This window comes from Panthera leo, chromosome C1, assembly GCF_018350215.1.
Source record: "Panthera leo isolate Ple1 chromosome C1, P.leo_Ple1_pat1.1, whole genome shotgun sequence".
Lineage (NCBI taxonomy): Eukaryota > Metazoa > Chordata > Mammalia > Carnivora > Felidae > Panthera > Panthera leo.
This window is the reverse complement of record NC_056686.1, coordinates 187,301,593-187,319,020: the sequence shown is the minus strand read 5'-3', so window position 1 is coordinate 187,319,020 and position 17,428 is coordinate 187,301,593. Positions and strand designations below refer to the sequence as shown.

Below are 17,428 nucleotides of genomic sequence, written 5' to 3'. Positions count from 1 at the left end.
CAATGCCTGCTTGGGATTCTCTCTCTCTCTCCCTTCCTGCCCCTCCCAAGCTCATTCTCTCTCTCTCTCTCTCTCTCTCTCTCTCTCTCTCAAAATAAATAAATAAACAAACAAAAAAAGAAATACATGTGTATAGCTGCCATAAACAGTGATTCCTCTGATGGATCTGGGCAAAGTAAATTGAAAACCTTCTGGAAAGGATTCGCCATTCAGGTTGCCATTAAAAACATTAATGATTCATGGAAAGAGGTCAAAGTATCAAAATGAACAGGAGTTTGGAAGATGCTGATTCCAACTCTCATGGATAACTGAGGAGTTCAAGACTTCAACGGAGTAAGTAATTGCAAATATGGTGAAAAATACAACAGAACTAGAATTAGGAGAGTCTGAAGATATGACTAAATTGTTGCAATCTCATGATAAAACTTGCACAGATGAGGAGCTGCTTCTTACAGATGAGCAAAGAAAGTGGTTTCTTAAGACAGACCTACTCCTGATGAAGACACTGTAAGGACTGTTGAAATGACAACAAAAGATTTAGAACATTACATAAACTTAGCTGATAAAGGAGTGGCAGATTTTGAGAGGACTGATTCCATTTTTGAAAGTGTTCTACTGTGGATTAAAATGCTATCAGAAGTATTATGTGCTACAGAGAATTTGTCCTTGAAAGGCAGAGTCAATTGATGAGACAAACTGTTGTCTTATTTTAAGAAATTGCCACAGGTACCCCAAACTTCAACAACCACCACCCTGATCAGTCAAAAGCAACCAACATCAAGACAAGACACTCTGACCCCCCCATTAGCAAAAAGATGATGACTCACTGAAAGCTCAGAAGAGGGTCAGTATTTTTTAGCAATAAAATATTTTTATTTTTTGAAGCTTATTTATTTGGTGGGGGCAGGGGGAAGAGGGACAGAAAGAGGAGAGAGAGAATCCTAAGCAGGTTCCATATGGTCAGCACAGAGCCCAATACTGGGCTGGATCTCACCAACCGTGAGATCATGAGCTGAGCCAAAATCAAGAGTTAGATGCTTAACTGACTGAGCTACCCAGGTGCCCCAGCAATAAAGTATTTTTAAATTAAGGTAGGTACACTGTTTTTAGATATGATGCTATTGCACACTTAGTAGACTACAATATAGTGTAAACATAACTTTTATATGCACTGGGAAACCAAGAAATTCATTTAACTCATTTTTTTAAAGTTTATTTTGAGAGAGACAGAGGCAGGGCAAGTGGGGGAGGGGCAGAGAGAAGGGGCGGGGGGAGAGAGAGAGAGAGAGAGAGAGAGAGAGAGAGAGAGAGAATCCCATGCAAGCTCTGTGCTGCCAGCACAGAGCCCGATGTGGGGTTCAAACTCACAAAACAATGAGATCATGACCTGAGCCAAAACCAAGAGTCAGATACTTAACTAACTGAGCCACCCAGGTGCCCCCCCATTTGACTCACTTAACTGTGATATTCACTTTACTGTAGTGGTCTGGAACCAATCCACAGTATTTCTGAGGTACGCATTTATTTTGTTTGTTGTTTTGTTTTGGTTGTCACATGACTGGGGGGTCTTCATTAAGCTTTAAGCCCATGGCCAGTGGTATTAAATATTCTGCAATACGCAAAAAAGCTTTGCTGGTAAAAGAAACATCCTCTCCAAAATGCTATCTCACCCCCACAGTAGGGAGGTACAAAGGAAATTTATGATATGATTCTTGATTTTTAAAACTTTTAAGACAGGAAAATATAATATACATAATTAATTAAATTATGTGAATATGTTTGTCAAATAAGAGAATGTAAAAAAAATGTGATTTTTAATTTTCCTTAGATTAGGTAGTCAACTGAATCCAATCAATTCTTATTCTCTGTCAAATGAACTGCTGCTTCTGATTTCAAACTCAGATTTTCGGGGCGCCTAGGTGGCTCAGTCGGTTAAGCGTCCGACTTCAACTCAGGTCACGATCTCGCCATCTGTGAGTTCGAGCTCCATGTCGGACTCTGGGCTGATGGCTCAGAACCTGGAGCCTGCTTCGGATTCTGTGTCTCCCTCTCTCTCTGCCCCCCCCCCCCCCCCGCCTCGTTAATGCTCTGTCTCTGTCTCAAAAATAAACGTTAAAAAAAAAATTTAAAAAAAAAAAACTCAGATTTTCTTGCTTCCTTTCTATCCTGGAATCATTTTTGTGTCAGAACTGTTAGCACAACTCATAATGAGCATTAGACTTTCAGAGGTGAAGCTAGATTTTAGTTCCTCTTCACCAACCTGGGAATGGTGGACTAATTACAAATGTTTATAGATTTTCCTTCTTTTTTTAATCCAACCAATTTATTAGCATCAGCTAAGTACTGTTCTCTTTTTATCATATGTTTGTTGATATCTTGAATCCTTTCAATGAAAAGAGTTTGGTCTTCTTTCAGAATAGGAAAACAATACTGATTTATACTTTGATAACAGTTTTCATTCCTTTTTCTTATCTCTGCTTCAGAAATGACAGTAATATTATGAATCCACAGTCTCCAAAATCAGTACATTCTATTTCACTGTTTTCATTTTTTCCTCTGCTCCTGTGAGAGCTTGTTGAAGTATTCTTCCAGGCCATTATTCAGTCTTTATAGTATGTACCATGTCTGTTTTTTGGTGTTTTTTTTTTACTTCTTTTAATACTAATTTTATTTTTCCTATTGATTTTTTTCTCCTTTTAATAAAACAAATTTTCAAACCACAGAAAAGTATGACATAAACCACATTACCCACCATCCAAATAAAACAAATGTTAATACTTGGGCTTAAATAGCTTGAATCCACTCTAAATGTTACATTTACACCTGGAAATTTCTCTGGACCCTTCCCTGATCCTGTTTCCTGAGAAGAAACTGCACTCATGAAATTTGTATTTAACCTTTAAATCTATGGTTTCATATTTTTACTACATATATATATGTATCCATAAACAGCATTTGGCATTGTTTGAGGGTGTTTCTAAAATATGCATAAAATTGGGGTTCCTGGCTGGCTCAGTTGGTAGAGCATGCAACTCTTGATCTTGGGGTCATGAGCTCAAGCCCCACATTGGGTGTAGAGTTTACTTTAAAAAGAAATCTGCATGAAAAGTAGTTCACAGAATCCTGGAACTTTTTAAATTTAAATATTGTTTGTAAGATTCATCAAAGTTTATTGAATTTTTAATTACATCCTTCAAGATGTAAGTAAGTACAAGGATGTTCTTCCTCTCTGTTTAACAGTACTCTTGGGCTCCTGTTTGATTCAGTTAGTACAGCATGTGACTCTTGATCTCAGGGTCATAAATTTGAGCCCCATGTTGGATGTGAAACCTACTTGAAAGAAAGAAAAAAGTACTCTTAGGATTCTTAATAGCATGAGTATTCTAATGCCAATTTAAACACTGTGGCTTTTTTTTTTTTTTTTTTTGGCCTCTTTAACTTCATATATTTTTCAAATGTAGAATCAACTTCTAAGAATTCTAAATAATGTTCTATTTCTCCATGATATGCAATTTTCATTACTTTTATTTAACAGAATTAAGTAAAATTCTATTGAATAAATCATGTTTGCCAAATAACTAAAAATGGGTTAAAAGAAGGGGTGTGAACATTCTAGATCTGAGTATCCAGGTAGTAGCTGACAAAAACAGTGATAAGATTCCAAAAAACTAGAACTTTAGAAAGCAAAGGAAGAGAGTTCACTTAGTCAAATGGAAATGCTTAAAGAAAAAAAGCAAGGATTCTAGCAAAGACAGTATGAAAACAACCTTATTTTTGGCAACAGGACATCTTACTTTCTCAGTCCAACATTTTGAGAACAGCCTACACTTTTTCTATCTTCAAGATATAGCACACAAGCTAGGTCTATAAATGTAAAACTCTAGAAATTGTACACAATTATAGAGAACAGATTTTTCAAACTAACTCTACAAAAGCTTTTTAAAACTTAGTGATAACTGGGGTGCCTGGGTGGCTCAGTCGGTTAAGTATCCAACTCTTGATCTTGGCTCAGGTCATGATCTTAAAGGTCTGGAGATAGAGCCTGGAGTAGTGATCCGTGCTGAGCATGGATGGAGCCTGCTTGGGACACTCTCTCCCTCTGCCCCTGCCCCACTCCTGCTCTCTCTTCCCCCTCTAAATAAATAAATAAATAGATAGATAGATAAATAAATAAATACCAATTTATACTTTAGAGAGATTTGGCAGACATGAAAATTGTAGTTATAAATATCAGTTTACTTATAGGCAGATACATACTGAAGAACAAAATAAATAAGAAAATTGGTTCAAAGAATATAAAAAATTCATATGTCAAAATGAAGGCAACTTTTTAAAATAAAGAAAAATGAGAAGAGGAAAGAAATGATTATGTCTTGGCTGGCATCTACTTTGAATATCTGTTAAAATCAGAGATACAGAAGGGGTAAAAAGGAGAGATTGAAATAATAGAGGCCAAATTCTAACACAAGACACTGACAAAGAAAACAAGAGAATGAAGCATTCAAATTTTTAAAAAAATCAATTTTATAGATGTGGTAAATGAATGTTTTCAGCAAAAAAGTATCAGTATATAAAATTGGCAATGTGTTAATATGCCATTTAAGCTGAAGATGTCCAGTCATTTATTAAAAAAAAAAAAACAAAAACAAAAAACAAACAAAGAAACTTTGTAATCCATGTTTTCATTTTTTAAATTTTATTTTAAGTAGGCTCCATGCCCAGCAGGGGGCTTGAACCCTGAGATTAAGAGTTGCATGCTCTACTGACTGAGCCAGCCAGGCCCCCCTTTGTAACCTATGTTTTTGTTGTTGAGTAGTAATGTCTCATTCTACTGTTTGATACTGGGGGGGTGGGGGGGGGGTGGGGGGTGGGGGGGGAGGGCAGTAATGAAAGATTGACAGAGGAGAAGGCTTATCTGTAGTAATTTTTTTTTAATATGAAGCTGCTTTCTAAAAATAAATTGATATCTCGCTTTATTATTTTTCTATTTACTCTTTTATTCTAAAAAAATCATTATAGATGTATATTGCTGAAGAAATCACCAGAAAATTTGTTATGAGAAACTATTCACTCATATCCCTATAAATAAGTTATGCTAATACAGATTCCTATAATAGAGCCAATATCAAGATCTATTACATGGGACTTTATTATAGAATTTTATTATTTGACAGTTTATAAGAAATGGCTAAAGTTTTTTAAGTATTCTCTATTTTAACCAGATCTCCACTTATGAAAAATCTTGAAATGGATGTCTTAGTATAGTACATATAAGGAGCACACATTAATAAACAAGAACTGACTCAGTGGCCAATACATACACAGTATTGTGTTAGATGCTATATGAGACTGTAAAGTATTTATAAGACAGTTGTCACTGGTTCTAAGTTTGTTCAATGAATAATTATAGAGCACCTTCACAGTGACTGGGAATGAAGCAACGAACAAAATCCTTCATAGTACAAAGCAATAATTAACTGAACTAGATGTGACCACGACAAATACAAAACCCCAACATATATAAGGCTATTGGTCTAGCTCAAAATCTTACAATATGAAGTGTAATCTCATTCATTATTTTGGAGCACCTGGCTGGTTTGGTCTAAAGAGTATGCAACTCTTGATTTCAGGGTCCTGAGTTCGAGCCTCATGTTGGGTACAGAGACTACCTAAATAAATGAATAAATACAACTTAAAAGAAAATCTCACTTATTATTTTGGATCAATAATAATACTAGTGTAGACAGACAGACAGTTAGATGATACATCTATTTTGAAAATAGGGGCAATGTGGCAGACCACCGGTATATGGGTTACTAGAATGGTATATCCCCTCCCTCTAAAATGAACAAATTGGTATTTGGCACTTTAAAAAAATAAATGAAGGAAGGGAGGGAAGAAAGAATACCAATGACCTGGTACACCTGTTGTTATCAGAAAGAACAGTTCATACTACACTGCACCATCTAGGAGATACCCACAAGTGAAGTTACATACACTGTATGCCATCTCCAAACTCAGGTTCACCATGACTTGCAGCGATATATGAAAGGGCTTTGAAAAGTGCTATACATATAGAAACAATCTTTCTGATAAGATCTGAAACAAGTAATTAGCAATACTCCTTTAAAGTAAAAATTATACAAAAGAATACAGTATGATGATAATACAGCAAGCAGGTTTAAAAAAACCAAAACGTTAAAATGAAACTAATCATTGCACCGAAACAAAAAACTCTACTTTTTAGAAGAGTTCATTTATAATAGTTTTTCAGGAAGGACAGCAGACTCCAAGTCAGAAGCAATCAGAGCTTTGCCTCTTACCCAAAATGGGACTAACATCTTTCTTATGATCTGTAATGATCTTGAAAGGCCTCCAGATATTCTCTAAATCAGTACTATCCAATATAATTTTCTGCAAGTACAGAAATATTCTATAATCTGTTCTGTACAATAAAACAGTCAATAGATATATATGGCTATTCAACACCTGAAATATGGTTAATACAACTAAGCCACTGAATTTTTTTATTGTTTATTTTAATTAATTTTTTTAAGCTTCAGTTAATTTAAATGTAAATTAAAAAAATTTTTTTAATGTTTATTTTTTGAGAGAGACAGACAGAGTATGAATGAGGAAGGTGCACAGAGAAAGAAGAGACACAGAATTGGAAACAGGTTCCAGGCTCTGAGCTGTCAGCACAGAGACTGGTGGAAGGCTAGAACTCAGCAACAGCGAGATCATGACCTAGGGCTGAAGTTGGGACGCCTAACTGACTAAGCCACCCAGGTGCACCTAAATGTAAATTTAAACAGATACTGCTATGGACTTATGTCTCACTCAAAATTCATGTTGAAGCCCTAACTTCAAGTGTTTAGAGATGGAGCCTTTGGGAGGTAATCAGGTTGAGTTGTAACCTGAGGGTGGGAACCTCACGATGGGATTCACGCCCTAATAAGAAGAGAAACGAGACAGCTGGCTTCCTGTCTCTCACTCATCCCTCTCTACCGTATGAGAACACAGCCAGAAGATGGCATCTGCAAATGAGGAAGACAGTGCTTACCAGAGAACAGAATGAGCCAGTATCTTGAACTTGGACTTCCAAGCCTCCAGAACCATGAGAAAGAAATTCCTGTTGTTTAAGCCATTCAATCAAGGTATTTTGTTTTGACAGCTCAAGTTCACTAATACAGCTTAGTGACTATATTAGTACATATTACATAGTGCAGCTCTAGTAGTTTATATAATATATACACAAGGCACCACATATAAACAAAAATAGCAGGAGATTATACTCACTTTTTGTTTTTATTCTTTAAAGTACAATTTTTTTTCTTAATGTTTATTTATTTATTTTTGAGAGATACAGAGCACAAGCAGGGGAAGGTCGCTCAGAGAAAGAGTGAGATGCAGAATCTGAAGCAGACTCCAGGCTCAGAGCTGTGAGCACAGAGGATGTGGGGCTTGAGCCCACAAATTGTGGGATCATGGACCTAAGCCAAAGTTGGATGCCCAACAGATTAAGCTACCCAGGCACCACTCTTTAAAGTACAATTGTAAACTGTTACAATTGTCACAATTTTAACAACCCTGATCCTCCAAAAAAATTTCCTTTACCTCAGATCAAATACTATAAAAGAGTTCTTAATATCATAACGTGTTACTAAGTTACAAAAGGTCATCAGACTATAACCAAGCATTATATATCAGGCCTCTTGCCAAATTTGTTTCCTGCAAATAGCCTTTTCTTAGCTAAATGGAAGTTTAAAACACCAGTATTCCAATAGTATTTTGATATTTAAATTCTTTATTTTTTTTATTTTTTATTTAAAAAAATGTTTTAATCTTTATTTATTTTTGAGAGAGAGACAGAGTGTGAGCAGGGGAGGAGCAGAGAGAGAGACCCACACACACAGAATCTGAAGCAGGCTCCAGGCCCCAAGCTGTCAGTACAGAGCCCGACGCAGGGCTTGAACTCACAAACTGTGAGATCATGACCTGAGCTGAAGTCAGACGCTCAACCGACTGAGCCACTCAGGCGCCCCTGATATTTAAATTCTCAAAAACAAATTTTTTTTAATTAAGTAAGCTCCATGCTCAACACAGGGCTTGAACTCATGGCCCCCCGAGGATTAAAAGTCACATGCTCCACTGACTGAGCCAGCCAGGCTTAGCCAGGATATTTATTTATTTATTTATTTTAATTAATTAATTTATTTACATCCAAGTTAGCTAGCATATAGTGCAACAATGATTTCAGGAGTAGATTCCTTAATGCTCCTTACCCATTTAGCCCATCGCCCCTCCCACAACCCCTCCAGTAACCCTCTGTTCTCCATATTTAAGAGTCTCTTATGTTTTTGTCCCCCTCCCTGTTTTTATATTATTTTTGTTTCCCTTCCCTTATGTTCATCTGTTTTGTATCTTAAAGTCCTCATGTGAGTGAAATCATATGATATTTGTCTTTCTCTGACTAATTTTGTTTAGCATAATACCCTCCAGTTCCATCCACATAGTTGCAAGTGACAAGATTTCATTCTTTTTGATTGCCAAGTAATACCCCATTGTATGTATGCATGTGTGTGTGTGTGTGTGTGTGTGTGTGTGTGTGTGTATATATATATACACACACACACATACCACATTTTCTTTCTCCATTCATCCATCGATGGACATTTGGGCTCTTTCCATACTTTGGCTATTGTCCATAGTGCTGCTATAAACATTGGGTGCACGTGCCCCTTCAAAGCAGCATACCTATATCCCTCGGATAAATACCCAGTAGTGCAATTGCTAGCTTGTAGGGTAGTTCTATTTTTAGTTTTTTGAGGAACCTCCATACTGTTTTCCAGAGCGGCTGCACCAGTTTGCATTCCCACCAACAGTGCAAAAGAGATCCTCTTTCTCAGCATCCTCGCCAACATCTGTTGTTGCCTAAGTTGTTAATGTTAGCCATTCTGACAGGTGTGAGGTGGTATCTCCTGGTGGTTTTGATTTGTATTTCCCTGATGATGAGTGATGTTGAGCATTTTTTCATGTGTCAGTTGGCCATCTGGATGTCTTCTTTGGAGAAGTGTCTATTCATGCCTTTTCCCCATTTCTTCACTGGATTATTTGTTTTTTGAGTGTTGAGTTTGATATGTTCTTTATAGATTTTGGATACTAACCTTTTATCTGATAATCGTTTGCAAATATCTTCTCCCATTCTGTTGGTTGCCTTTTAGTTTTGCTGATTGTTTCCTTTGCTGTGCAGAAGATTTTAATTTTGATGAGGTCTCAAGAGTTCATTTTTGCTTTTTTTCCCGTGCCTCTGGAGATGTACTGAGTAAGAAGTTGCTGAGGCCAAGGTCAAAGAGGTTTTTGCCAGCTTTCTCCTCGAGGATTTTGATGGCTTCCTGTCTTACATTTAGGTCTTTCATCCATTTTGAGTTTATTTTTGTGTATGGTGTAAGAAAGTGGTCCAGGTTCATTTTTCTGTATGTCACTGTCCAGTTTTCCCAGCACCACTTGCTGAAGAGACTGTCTTTATTCCACTGGATATTCTTTCCTGCTTTGTCAAAGATTAGTTGCCCATACGTCTGTGGGTCCATTCCTGGGTTCTCTATTCAGTTCCATCGATCTGAATGTCTGTTCTTGTGCCAGTATCATACTGTCTTGATGATTACAGCTTTGTAGTATAGCTTGAAGTCCGGGATTATGATGCCTCCTGCTTTGGTTTACTTTTTCCAAGACTGCTTTGGCTATTCGGGGTCTTTTCTGGTTCCATACAAATTTTAGGATGGTTTGTTCTGTGTGAAGAATGCTGGTGTTATTTTGATAGGGATTGCATTGAATATGCAGATTGCTTGGGTAGTATTGACATTTCCACAATATTTGTTCTTCCTATCCAGGAGCATGAAATACTTTTCCATTTTTTAGTATCTTCTTCAATTTCTTTCATAAGCTTTCTATAGTTTTCAGTGTATAGATTTTTCACTTCTTTGGTTAGATTTATTCCCAGGTATTTTATGGGTTTTGGTGCAATTGTAAATGGGATTGATTCTTTGATTTCTCTTTCTGTTGCTTCATTGTTGGCATATAGGAATGCAACCGATTTCTGTGCATTGATTTTATATCCTGCCACTTAGCTGAATTCATGGATCAGTTCTAGCAGTTTTTTGGTGGAAACCCAGGATATTTAAATTCTACTTAATCAAAAATAAATAAATAAATAAATTCTGCTTAATCAGAAATAAATAAGAAAATAACATGAGGAATGGTCTCAGTCTTACTCCAATGTTCTGCTCATCTTCTTGACATTCTTTACCAAAACTTAAAATTAACAGCATTCCTTACTAAAATTTATGATTAAAGGTAATCAGCAGAATTAAAGATGAAAGATAGAATTTGGGGAAATAAATTGACTATAAAGTACTTATTCAAAAAACCTGACCACAGTATAAATTTAGCTGAGATCCACAACTGGACCATGTTATTGCTTTGCTTGATTTTCATTTCCCAAATCCTTAAGATGGTGTATAAGGGTCTGCATGATCTAGCAGCTGCAAATCCTTCCCTCTACCTTCATCCCAACAGAAGCCACAGAGTACCATTCTTTCTCACGTGAAAGCCTTCATGAATTCTACTCCCTCTACCTAGAATGCATCACTTACTTAAGTCCTATTCACTTTAACTTTTCTTCTTCAAACAATCTTTCCCTAATCACCCTAGACAAGTGAAGGGGGAACTCATATTATATGCTCTATAGGATTGGATTCTTCACAAAATCTCCACACTTATTATTGTAATGTGCCTGGCTTAATTCACCAAATTATAAACTCTATGACAGCAGAGTCTGAGTTCTTGTACACCACTGTGTCTTTAGCACATGACACTATGCCTAGCATTCAATATATGTTTATTTAATGAGTAAATGATTGATGTGTTTCCTTCCCCTATTTTTTTGCCAAGGACAAAAAGTATTATGAGAACCATTTTTTCTTTTCCAAATGAACAAAAGGAAGAGCATACAAGCAAAATGAAACCATATGTCTACGCAAAAACTAGTATAATAGTAGCTTTATTTAAAATAGCCCCCAAACTGGAAGCAACCCAAGTCCATAAATTGGTGAATGGGTCAATAAAGTGTAACATGTTCATATAATACTACTAAACAGTAAAAGGAATAAACTATTGATACATGCAACAAATAAGGATGAATCTCAATATCTTTGTGAAAATGATATCACTGTGAATAACACTATGTGTGAGAACATATCCTAGAATTTCATTAATATGAAGATTCCATTTATATGAAATCCTAGAAAATACAGAGTAATCTAAAGCAGATCAGTGGTTGGCTGGTGCTAGGGGCAAAGGTAAAAACAGAATATAGAGGGACATGCAGAATCTTTGGGGAGATGATGAAAATATTTTGTATGCCAATTGTGGTGGGAGGCTTTCATGAGTATACAACTACAAAAATTCATTGAATTGTACAGTTTAAACACATGCAGTTTATACCTCAACTAAGTCCATTTTTTATTCACTTTTTTTTGACAGAGAGAGTGAGACAGCATTCGAGTGAGCGAGCAAGGGAGGGGCAGAGAGAGAGGGAGAGGAAGAGGGAGAGAGAGAGCAAGAGAAAGAGGGAGAGGGAGAGAGAGGAAGAGGGAAGGGAGGGAGAGGGAGAGACAGAGAGAGACAGACAGAGAGAGACAGACAGAGAGAGACAGAGAGAGAGACAGAGACAGAGAGAGACAGAGAGAGACAGAGACAGAGAGAGAGAGAGAGAGAGAGAGAGAGAGAGAGAGAGAGAGAATCTTAAGCAGGCTCGATGCCCAGACACAGAGCACAATCTCATGACCTGAGTTGAAATTAAGAGTCCAATGCTTAATAGAAACCCAGGCACTCCAGTCCATTTTTTAAAAGGCAGAAACACAGTAAAAAGCTGAACAAGAACAGGATAACATAGTTCAGAGAAATTTTTTTTTTTGCATGTTGCAAATAACTAATATATAGAGATGTTTTATTGAGTCAAATCTATAGTCCTTTTAAAAACGGGTTCTGTGGATAAACGTAAATTCTCATTTTAGTTTTTGTTGGCAGGATTTTTTTTAAGACCTTCACTGTCTGTCCAAACAACCCAAGAGTCACATAACACCCATTTTTCAGTAGCTGTAACAATATTTATCTGTACTGGAGAAGTCTAAATGTCTTATCTTTACCCTGGAACAAAGTTCAGGGACTAATTCTGGGTATGTTTGTGTTTTTGGCTTCTGTTTATCTAAGTGTCAAAATGAACTATCTAAAATAAACAACACAAGAACCTTGCAGTAATGGGGCAAATAATGGAATAGTTGAAGCAACAATATCCCTTTCCTAGAACACAAATTTCTTAGGACAAACAAAACTGGGATTTCAGAGTATCATTACAATTCTCTTAAGAAACACCCAAGGGAAATAGTGGCTTAACGTAACAGAAATGTCCCTATAAAATCTGGTATAAAAATTTCTAAAATTTGATTATAATCAAGTACAGAAGTCTTTTATTATTCCAATCCTTTCAAAAATTAAACAATTATCCCTTAATTTATATTTCTGCATCCAGATTATAACAGATTAAACTGTCATTCTGACATTCCCATAATGTCAAAGAGAGAGCAGAGTGGGAAGAAGATTATAATCTTCATAAGATGCATCTTTAAGATGGGTTCAGTGATTCACTGACAGGACTCACAGAACTCATACTCAACAGCTGTAATTTTTTCCAGTAAAATAATACAAACCAAAATCAGAGAAGGGAAAAGCCCTGTGAAGCAAAATCTGAGAAAACAAGGTACAAGCTTCAAGAGTCTTTTCCCCATGGAGTCATACAAGAGGCACTTAATTCCTCCAGCAGTGAATTATGACAATATGTATAAAATACTGTCTAAACAAGGAAGCTTACTAGAGATTCAGTGTCTGAAGTTTTTATTGGGGGATTCGTCATGCAGGCACCCTCTACTTAGCACAAACCAAAATGCCAGACTCCCAGAAGAAATGGAGGTACTCAACATAAACCATACTATTTGTATAAACAGTTTAAGTATAATAAATCACTCTTATCAGTTATGAACTCTTTCCTGCATAGATGTCTAAAGAGAAAGGCAATCAAAAGCTGATTAAAACACACAAATACATACACACTCAACAGCTGTGAGCTGACAAAATCTGTTAGGTAATCCAAGCACTCTCAAACAGCAATGAGATACATTGTTCTCCCCTAATTCACAACAACAGTAAACCACAAATAACAACAACAACAACAACAGATAAGCCAGGCTCAAACCACCAAGAGGTTTATATATCCTGGGGCCTACAAAACAATCACTCATTAATGATTCAGTCAACTATTTATTAAGTGCCTGTTCTATGCTAGGCAATGTTCTAAGTCTGGAGATATGGTGAGAATAAGATACAGTATACATATACAACATAATAGTACCCATACAAATAAACAAGTCAAAAAACTGTAAACAAATACATAAGAATTTCATAAGAAGGCTTTGGATGACTCAGTTTTTCTTCCCATGTTGTAATCAGTGGTCATTCTCGGTAGCTATTCTTAAAAAAAAAAAAAAAAAAAAAAGAATAAATTTTAGAATATCCTAAAAATATCCTTTATCTACATAATTTGCCACAGCTTTCCTGGAGAGCAACTTAGTGTTTTACATAATTTTTTTAAGGATTTTATTTTTAAGTAATCTCTATACCAACGTGGGGCTCGAGTTTACAATCATGAGATCAAGATTCACATGCTCCACAGACTAAGCAAGCCAGGCACCCCATTACATAAAAACTTTAAATGTAAATGACCTTAGGCCCCAAATTCTCTTTTAAATTTTTATACGAAAAAAAAAGAATACATAAATATGTATGAGTGTACTTATTGGAACATCATTTATAACAGTAAAAATTGGAAATAATCAGTTCTCTCAGATAAATATTTAGGCTATCAAAATCGTAGTATATTCCAAAATAAAACACTATGAAGCCATGGAAAGTTGTTTAGATTTGATAACTATAATATATTTTTTAATAGAAAAGACCATATTAAACACTGACATAACATAATTTCATTTTTGTTCATTATGTATGAGAGAGAGAGGAAGGGAGAAGAAAGTGTGTGTGTGTGTGTGTGTGTGTGTGTGTGTGTGTGTGTGTGTTTGTAAAAGGTCTGGAAGGATATATTCCAAAAAGTGGTAAGATTGAGTTGTCATTGTTGGTACAGTCTTTATTATACACAACTAATGGGCCCATCACCATGGTTTACAGACAGATCAAGTAGTAAAAACAGAAGCAAATGTAAAAGTTTAGAAACTACAAGTTATTGTGCATAATTAATTATATAGAATTCTCACTAGCATATTAATTTTCAAGTTTTAAGTTGTTTATATACAATTATGTTTGTATATTTTGGAAGTTATCTGCAATAAAAGGACTGACACACTACCCTGAAGTTTATGGTGATGGAATGTAGCAAGAATCTCACATATTTACTATTCTTTAAAAAAAGAAAAAGTCTAATTCCCAAGGAAGTTATTTGGTTCAGTTTTTTAAAGATTAAGAAGCATAAGATATACTTCTAAATGGAGAGTTCATTCTATAGGTAAAAAAAGGTAAATAAAAGAGTGCATTGTTTGATTCAAAGTTGATCACATGTCTAGTGCTCTAAGAAAACAAAAAACAAAAAACAAAAAAACAAAAACAACAACAAAAAATCTGGCAACCTCCACAAAAAATATTTCTACCCAAAAAAGTCTCACATACAGAATAGACTTACTAAACTCTCTAAAAATCACGATATAACTACATATATAAACAAACACAAAAAACAACCCGAACAATCATGTGGAGCAATCAGAGCTCTCATACATTGCTGGTGACAATGCTAAACAGTACAGCCACTTTGGAAAAGTTGGGCAGTTCCTTATAAAAGTAAACATATACTTCCCATGTTACTTAGCAATTTCCCTTCTATGTACTCTATGAAATGAAAACATATGTTCACACAAAGACCAGTATACAAGATATTCATTTATAACAATAATTCAAAATAGCCATAAGAATACTACTCAGCAATAAAAAGGAATGAACTACAGATACATGTAACATGGTTGAATCTAAAAAACATACTAATGAAATAAGTCAGACACAAAAGACTATGCATAGTATAACTTCATATATAAATGTACACATACAGGGGCGCCTGGGTGGCTCAGTTGGTTGAGCGTCCAACTTCGGCTCAGGTCATGATCTCGCAGTTTGTGAGTGTGAGCCCCACGTCAGGCTCTGTGCTGACAGCTCAGAGCCTGGAGCCTGCTTCAGATTCTGTGTCTCCTTCTCTCTCTGCCCCTCCCCAACTTGTGCTCTGTCTCTCTCTATCAAAAATAAATAAATGTAATAAAAAATTTTTTTAAATGTACATATACATATATATGGAATATCACAAATACAAAAATGTCTAATTTAATATGAAATTGAAAGTCTTTTTTTTTTTTTTTTTTTTTTTTTAATGAAACGGATAGGGGCACGCCTGGGTGGCTCAGTTGGTTCAGTGTCCGATTTCAGCTCAGGTCATGATCTCACAGCTCATGAGTTCAAGCCCCGCGTCAGGCTCTGTGCTGACAGCTCAGAGCGTGGAGCCTGCTTCGGATTCTGTGTCTCCCTCTCTCTCTGCCCCTAACCCACTCGCATTCTGTCTCTGTCTCTCTCAAAAATAAATAAACATTAAAAAAAAATTTAAAAACGAAAAGGATGAGGCATACCTTTTTTTTTTGAGAGAGAGAGAGGGTGCAAGTGAGCAAGGGGCAGAGAGAGAGGGAGAGAGAGAGAGAAAATCCCATGAGAAGCAGGGGGGGGGGGGAGGAGAGAAGCAGGCTCATTCAAAGCAGGGCTCGGACTCGCCTGAAGTGAGGCTTGACCTCACCTGATGCGGGGCTAGAGCTCATGAACCGTGAGATCATGACCTGAGCTGAAGGCAGATGCTTAACTGACTGAGCCACCCAGGTGCCCCAATAAGGCATACTTCTTTTTTTTTTTTTTTTTTAATTTTTTTTTTCAACGTTTTTATTTATTTTTGGGACAGAGAGAGACAGAGCATGAACGGGGGAGGGTCAGAGAGAGAGGGAGACACAGAATCGGAAACAGGCTCCAGGCTCCGAGCCATCAGCCCAGAGCCTGACGCAGGGCTCGAACTCACGTACCGTGAGATCGTGACCTGGCTGAAGTCGGACGCTTAACCGACTGCGCCACCCAGGTGCATAAGGCATACTTCTAAATGAACAGTTAGTTCCATAAGTTAATTTATTATACTAATTAATAAATCAATTTCACATATGTGAAATACTAAAAATAAAATTATTGAGACAAAATTATAGAGACAGACACTGATGATAGTTTGGAGCAAGGGGTGAAAGCAGGAAGCAATGGTAAACAGGCAAGAGGAAAAATTCTGAGGATGAAAATGTTCTTAATGATTATGGCAGTGGTTACACAATCATATTCATTTGCCAAAACTTAAGCTGAATACTTAAAAGGGTGAATGTTATTTTACTTAAATTTCATCAACACTGTACAGAAAAAACAAAAACAAAACACCAAGCCAACAACCCAGCCATAACCTACTATCCAATACCCACCAAAACAAACCTCGCTAAAAACATCTCCAAAGTCTTAGGTAAAATATGCATGCTATTTGGTCAAATGTCATTACAATAATACGTATATTCACATGGACATACAAGTATATGTATCTGCTCCCAAATATCTAAGAATATAAATTCTTTTTTTTTAATGTTTATTTATTTTTGAGAGAGAGCATGAGCAGGGGAGGTACAAAGAGAGAAGGAGAGAAGATCCGAAGTAGGCTCCATTGAAGGGCTCAAACTCATGAACCATAAGATCATGACCTGAGCCAAAGTTGGATGCTCAACCAACTGAACCACCCAGGCACCCTGCCACTCCCCATTTTTTTATGTTTATTTATTTTTGAGAGACACAGAGAGACAGAGTGTGAGCAGGGGAGGGGCGGAGAGAGACAGAGACACAGAATCCAAAGCAGTCTCCAGGCTCTGAGCTGTCAGCAGAGAGCCCAACTTGGGGCTTGACCCACAAGCCATGAGATCATGTCGTGAGCCAAAGTCAGATGCTTAACCAACTGAACCACCCAGGAGCCCCTCCCTTTTTTAAAGTTTATTTATTTGTTTTGAGAGACAGTGACAGAGAAAACAGCATGTGCACACTGGTGGGGGGAAGGGGACAGAAAGAGAAAGAGAGAGAGAGAGAGAGAGAGAGAGAGAGAGAGAGAGAGAATGAATGAATGAATCCCAAGCAGGCTCTGAGCTGTCAGCGCAGAGAGTGACATGGGGTTCCATCTCATGAATAGGGAGATCATGACCTGAGCTGA

The 17,428-nt window shown here is 36.6% G+C and overlaps 1 protein-coding gene across 4 annotated transcripts in view; it reads right to left on the bottom strand.

Annotated features, from left to right (window-relative positions):
• The window catches only part of BMPR2 (bone morphogenetic protein receptor type 2), a 194,941-nt gene that overhangs the window by 97,927 nt on the left and 79,586 nt on the right, over positions 1-17,428 (bottom strand). The window contains exon 1 of one of the 4 annotated variants that reach the window (XM_042949761.1): positions 13,505-13,572. The exons of the other annotated variants lie outside the window; for them this stretch is intronic. Within the exon in view, the coding sequence (XP_042805695.1) occupies positions 13,505-13,517 (13 nt within the window). The 5' untranslated portion in view covers positions 13,518-13,572. Of the gene's footprint in view, positions 1-13,504; positions 13,573-17,428 lie in introns of those variants that run through there. 4 annotated transcript variants of the gene reach the window in all.